The sequence below is a fragment of the Condylura cristata genome, unplaced genomic scaffold (assembly GCF_000260355.1).
Source record: "Condylura cristata isolate star-nosed mole 26May11 unplaced genomic scaffold, ConCri1.0 scaffold00004, whole genome shotgun sequence".
NCBI lineage: Eukaryota > Metazoa > Chordata > Mammalia > Eulipotyphla > Talpidae > Condylura > Condylura cristata.
In genome coordinates this window covers 30,961,379-30,967,402 of record NW_004567105.1, presented here as the reverse complement: position 1 = coordinate 30,967,402, position 6,024 = coordinate 30,961,379, and the positions used below count along the sequence as shown (strand labels likewise).

The 6,024-nt window shown below is 38.3% G+C and overlaps 1 protein-coding gene across 2 annotated transcripts in view; it reads right to left on the bottom strand.

Annotated features, from left to right (window-relative positions):
• PTPRR (protein tyrosine phosphatase, receptor type, R) overlaps window positions 1-6,024 on the bottom strand; it is a 219,786-nt gene that overhangs the window by 110,062 nt on the left and 103,700 nt on the right. For both annotated transcript variants that reach the window (XM_004675893.2, XM_012720496.1), the window contains exon 3: window positions 547-660. In XM_004675893.2, the coding sequence (XP_004675950.1) occupies window positions 547-660 (114 nt within the window). The remainder of the gene's footprint in view (window positions 1-546; window positions 661-6,024) is intronic.

Genomic DNA, 6,024 nt, shown 5'->3' with positions numbered 1-6,024 from the left:
ATATATATACACACATATATACATATATATGTGTATATATATATATATGTATATATATATATATATATTTATTAAAACCAAAGTATATATCTTTGGTTTAAATAAATACTGCCTGAAGGCAGTGCCTTAACTGATTCAGAGGATTTTTCTTTTAGGGAAAATATTTTGGGAGCAGTGTCAGGTTAGTGAGACAAATATTTTAGATCCTGTGTCCATACCTACCTAGATAGCTAGCCTTGTACAATGAGAGGGTTGACAAACCTTTTCTGTAAAAGTCCAGATAGCAAACGTTTCAGCCTTCAGGATAGTTAAACAATCTATTGCAACCCCCAACTCTATCATTCTAGTATGAATCAACCATGGGCAATATGTACAAAGCAGGTGTGGCTTCTTGCAATAAAATTTTCTTTGCAAAAACAAGTGGCATGCCAATTTCAGCTCATGGGTCATAGGACTACTGCATGGGTGTTCTTTATATTGCTCTATTATTGAGCCCTTCATCAAGATCAAAGCTTGTACTCTGGGAATGTGATGTAGGCATCTTACAATGAGACGATTGATGTGCACTTGCTGGGGTAAGATTCCTAACGCGGCTGCCACTCCTTGGCGGAATATTTGAAGCAAAGTTATGTTCAGCTTATTTACTTCCATTTGCAGTGTCTGAAAAATAAAAGAAAAAAAATCCAAATTACAGTAAATCTTTGGGTTAGGATATTCATCTCCTGACATGATGATTGGCCCCCACAACTTCTGTAACTTTGGTAAATTCACTCTCATGGTACTTCATTGCATTTTTAGTGGTGACACCATCAAAAGGATGTTTTATGTTAGATTTTAAATGGTGTCAGTTAAAAAGAAGCACATTACATAATAACGCTATCTGTGCAGTTTTAATCAATAACACAAACAAGAACAATTGATAAAGAAATTTATTGAAATATATTCTGACATATTTTACTTTAGCTCAAATCCAAATGACAGAATAAAACAGGCAGTTAAATGTATTTCAATAGTCCAAATGAAGGATGTCTTTAATTTGTGTTCACAGCTAGTCATAGAAAAAGATACTATATAAGTTTCATAGTGTCAGACTTGGCATTTTTGTTTGTTTATTTATTTATTTATTTTCATATAATGATTTGTTCCCAATGAAAAGCAAAAGACTGAAATAATACATTTTCAAATCTGGTAAAGAAATCAAAGGTATTGATGATTTGGTTTAAAATAAATGGTTGCTATTGAATTGTATGGGCAAACACACTTAATTTTCAAGTTTTCTCCTTAAAAAAATATCACTCAGTTTTAAAAGTTTCTAAATTGGCCCTCCCTGGTGGCGCAGCAGGTTAAAGCACAGCACTAAGAAGCTTAAGCCACTTCCACATGAATTCGATTCCCACCTGCCCTGGAGGAGATCCACGTGGCGTGGCAGACCTCTCCTGACCCACCCGCTGCTCCCCTCAGCAGTGTACTTTGTCGATCTACCTGTTCTACTCCCCACTCTGTCTCTGGTGAATCTTCTCACCCTCCGCATCTCTGGCCTGTACCCCAGTTCTGTATGAATAAATAAATAAATCTTTTAAAAAATGTTTCTAAATTAAAAATAAAATTATATTAATAGTGTAGCCTTAACTTAAGCCACTGATGTCATTATTCTATTTAAACCATAAACTAGTCAACCAGGTATTTTAAAAAATGCATCTTCATCATTTGATATTTTACAAGGAGTGGGGGGAGACCAAAACTTTATGTGTTTCTTACATTTTTATAAAGCTTTATTCTCTAAGTTGACCATAGTAGGTTATCAATAACCATTGAATGGCAACAATAGTATCTGTTCTGTCAAATGAGGTATACACATCTATGTATATGCTTCTCTGATAAAGAGCTTGATTTACAAGTACAGTCTACACTAGTATAAGAATTCTTGCAGAACTGTCTCCTTGTTTGCTCCAAAAGGAGAATACTTCTTCAAGAATTCATACAATTGTTATAACACCTAAAGTTGGTAAAGATAAATGACAGATGATTAGACCAAATGGTCCATGCTACAGGAATGAGAGGAAGCTCAAGAGGTCAACAGAGACTCAGTGGGTGCCAGTTAAGTTGGCAGATCCTGTGAAGAAACTCCGAACAGAATTTACACTTTCAGATCTTTTAATGTTTTCATGGAAGTAGAAGTCAACAGGGTTTGGTTACCATAGGGAGCTGAAATTGTACTTCCCGCCAAAAAAAAAAAAAAGAGATCAAGAGAAGGGCAGAATTCTTGAAAATCTCTACCTAATAGCCCAACAACATTAGGTACAACCTATTTGTGGAAGGGGAAAGGAGAATCACGAGGATTGGTAGAAAGCCAAATCAATATTCAATCAATCTAATTCATTTTTTAATTAAATAAAAATCATCTATGGGCCCTCCTTGGCACCATAGCGGGTTAAAGCACAGCACTAAGAAGCTAAAGCCACTTCAGCATGAGTTTGATTCCCGCCCTGGAGGTGACCACATGGTATAGCAGACCTCTCCTGACCAGCCCGCTACAGTGTAATTCTTCAATCTGCCTGTTCTGCTTCCTACCCCACTCTGTCTCTGGTGAATCCTCTCACCATCCCTGCACCTCTGACCTGTACCCCAGTTTTGTATGAATAAATAAATAAATCTTTTAAAAAATCATCTTAATAGTACACAGTTATTTTTACTGCCCTTTTCTAAGGTCTAATAGTGTCTCAAATATGTAATAGCATAATTTAATATAGAAAATAAGATTTGAGCTCAACCGTGAAAGATGAGAATTTGAAAATGAAGCGATGACAAAAACGACATATTTTTGAGCATGTTCTATGTCTCCACTAAGAAAGCCCAAGTGGTTAGAAAAACTCTGTCCAACCGGTGGCTCTGAGCAACAGAGGCTCCTTTATTCAGCAGCTAACTTTGAGCTCTGCAAGGCTGTGCAGCTGTTATGGGTGTGGGCATTGGATTGGAGCCTGTTTACTCCCTTTTGTTTCAGGACCAAAGATAGGTTCCTTGAGAGGGGCTTGGAAATCCGGTGAGAGCCATTTGTTCAGTCAGTGCCTGTGAGGCAACCCGGTGAAAAGCCTGACTGTTTGTCAGGCAGAGTGAGCAGGCAGGCAACGCCTCTGATCCCTGGAGGCAGGTTTGAAGCTAGCGGACTGCACTGGGAACCAAGGGCCAGGGGGTTAAGTACACGCCTGAGAACTCAATCCCCAGAGCTGTGATCAACCCAGGGCCTGTCACTGTGGAAACAGTATTAAAGTCAATGTTCCTCAGATTGAAACAGTACATGGAATAGGATGGGAACTCAAGATTAAAATTCACTCAAAAAGGCAATTTCCAAAAAGATAAAACACTGTACGTTTGAAACAAAAAATTTTGGTTACCTAACAAAAGCAAACAAGTGAGTTGAACGGATTAGTTTGAATGAGCATCATATATTCATTGCCTCAAAATTTGAATAATTTGCCTCAGTTCTGCTGCCTGTGAAAAGCTGGGTTGCTTGCACAGTGCTTGCACAATTTCTGACGATATGTCATGAAATGGCAGTACTAAAATGCATGATGAACAGATAAGTAAATATCTGAAGGCTTACTATATCTATCACAGATTACATATAAGTACAATTTGAGAGAAAGAAAAGATTCTAGACAATATGAGAATTTTATTTCAGAGAAGAAAAAAAAAGCCTATAACTCCCTACAGATTTCAGGATTAGGCTTCCTCCTTCCTTCTTGATAGATGCTTGAAACTCACAGCTCCTTCTCACCCTGTCAAGTGAAATCATGGCAACTATGTGAGGACATGCATTCCCGTGGCAATAACACCAGTTCACACCTGTGAAGTTGCCATACAACTGAGCTAGATATATTTCAGCTTGAATTCTAAATTCATTTGGCCATTTATATCATTTAATGTACAAATGATTTAAGCTTTTAATTTCAAAGACACCAAAATATTTTTCCCAGATACAAGTGGCAAGCTATTCCACAGTAGTCAGTAATGCCGATAGAGCAATGAAGAACAAGCATTTTTATTGTTATTATTAATAAAGATAACAAAAAATCAAACATAATAAAACATTCAAAGATTTCAAATTCCAGCTGTTCTACAATTTATTGGGTCTCTGCCTTGTTAAGAGATCCTTAAGCCAAGTCTTGTACCCAGGGATAGGTGACTTCCTCCACTACAAAGGAAGTGCCAGTAAGTCCTAAGACTTTCTCTGGTCACTAAACTTTCCACAAAAGAAGTTGAATCTGTGAGTGTTTTGCTTATGAGATATAAATCAATCTGATGAAATGGATTAACACTTAGCATTGAAATACAGGCACCAGCAATGTTTAAAGTGCTAAGCATTGATTGGCTTTTAGCCATTTATTTTTAAAGAATGGTTGAATTATTTTTCCTGGGACATAGCAGGTTTCTCCTCTTGATGTCATTAGATACCTACTTGTCATTCATTACATATCTACTCCTCATCATCGATCCCCGCCCCCAAGAGTCAGGGGGGCCTTCCCTGGTGGCACGACGGGTTAGGACGCAGTACTGGGAGCTAGCCACAGCCGCTCCACTGTGAGTCCCACCTCTGACCCCTGGAGGTGACCCACATGGTGTGGCAGACCTCTCCTGACCCGCCCACTGCTCCCCTCAGCAGTGTACTTCGTCAGTCAGCCTGTTCTGCTCCCCACTCTGTCTAGTGAATCCTTTCACCACTGCTGCACCTCTAGCCTGTACCCCAGTTCTGTATGCATAAATAAAGTCTTAAAAAAAAAAGTCAGGAACACAGATGGCCTCAACAGGGAGAAGAAGGTCAAATGGCCATCTCTACACCGATGTCCTCAAAGTCCCTGAAAGGAGTCCAGTCTGAATTACCCCCAGTCACAAATCATCAGCCTCTTTTAGGGTCAAGCCTATCAGTAGTAATCCACCCACCTGTGGGAGAAGGTCCCTTTAGTGATCCTCAGTTTCTCTAACTCATTCCCTGTAAGGAGTCACCCCTTTTGTCAATGTATTCACTTGCATTGACAAATGAATCCAGGAATAAAGAAAAAAGCTTCTCTTTCATGTCCTTGAATAACAACAAAAATTGCTGACCTATGGAGGTCTTTGGCATTCATTTTAAAAACTATTCTTTTCAATGAGTTCTGCTTTGTTTAGTCTCTTAAAATTCTCTGATGACTTTCTAGTATGTTTAGAATTAAATTCAACTCCATAAGCTTCTAAAGCCCACCCTTGTCTGACTCATTACTTCAGAACTTTACACAGTATCCTTTTTTTCCAGCCCCTTGGCCTTTTTTCCATATCTTTAAACAAGCTTTGTTCATTTTACCTCACATTCCTGGCACTTCCTAGGCCTCCTTAGAGAGGCCTTCCCACCCCCGCCACTCGATACTCTATTTTCCTCCCAACATCTATTGCATTCTGACTGTTTCTTGTTTATTTATTTGCTTATTGTGTATTTCCCTGCACTAAGATGTGGTGTATGTGACCTTGTTAGGCTGGATTGTTGTGTTAGCCCTGCTCTGGGGTTATTTCACACATCCTTGTAAAATAAGGATTACATGAATCATCCCAGTCAACATGTGTGTAGTGAGGAAATGGAAGAATCTGGCTTCCCTGGTAGGTATAGAAAGGGTTACACCAAGACGATAGTAACCATACCAAGAAAGTAAGAAGTGGCCTGACTGGATTTCAAATGTTTAGACTTATTGTATTATACTTATCAAAATCAGGACTCTGATCTTGAGAAAGTTATATTTGGTTAGAGAGAGTTAATTGGTTAAAGAATTCACTTGAATTGCACAATTATTCAAAAACACCCAGAATCAGTTTAACACAATTCACTTTGACTTGAATTAGTATGTCTTGAGAGCATGACTAGTGTTCCATTTATCAGGGGGAATACTAAAAGATTTTTCTCATCAACTTTTTAAAACCTGCTTCTGTTAAACAACAACAATGTAATTATTCTGAGTGTGCCACATTGGTTATAATTGAACCCAAACCTAATCAGTGTTA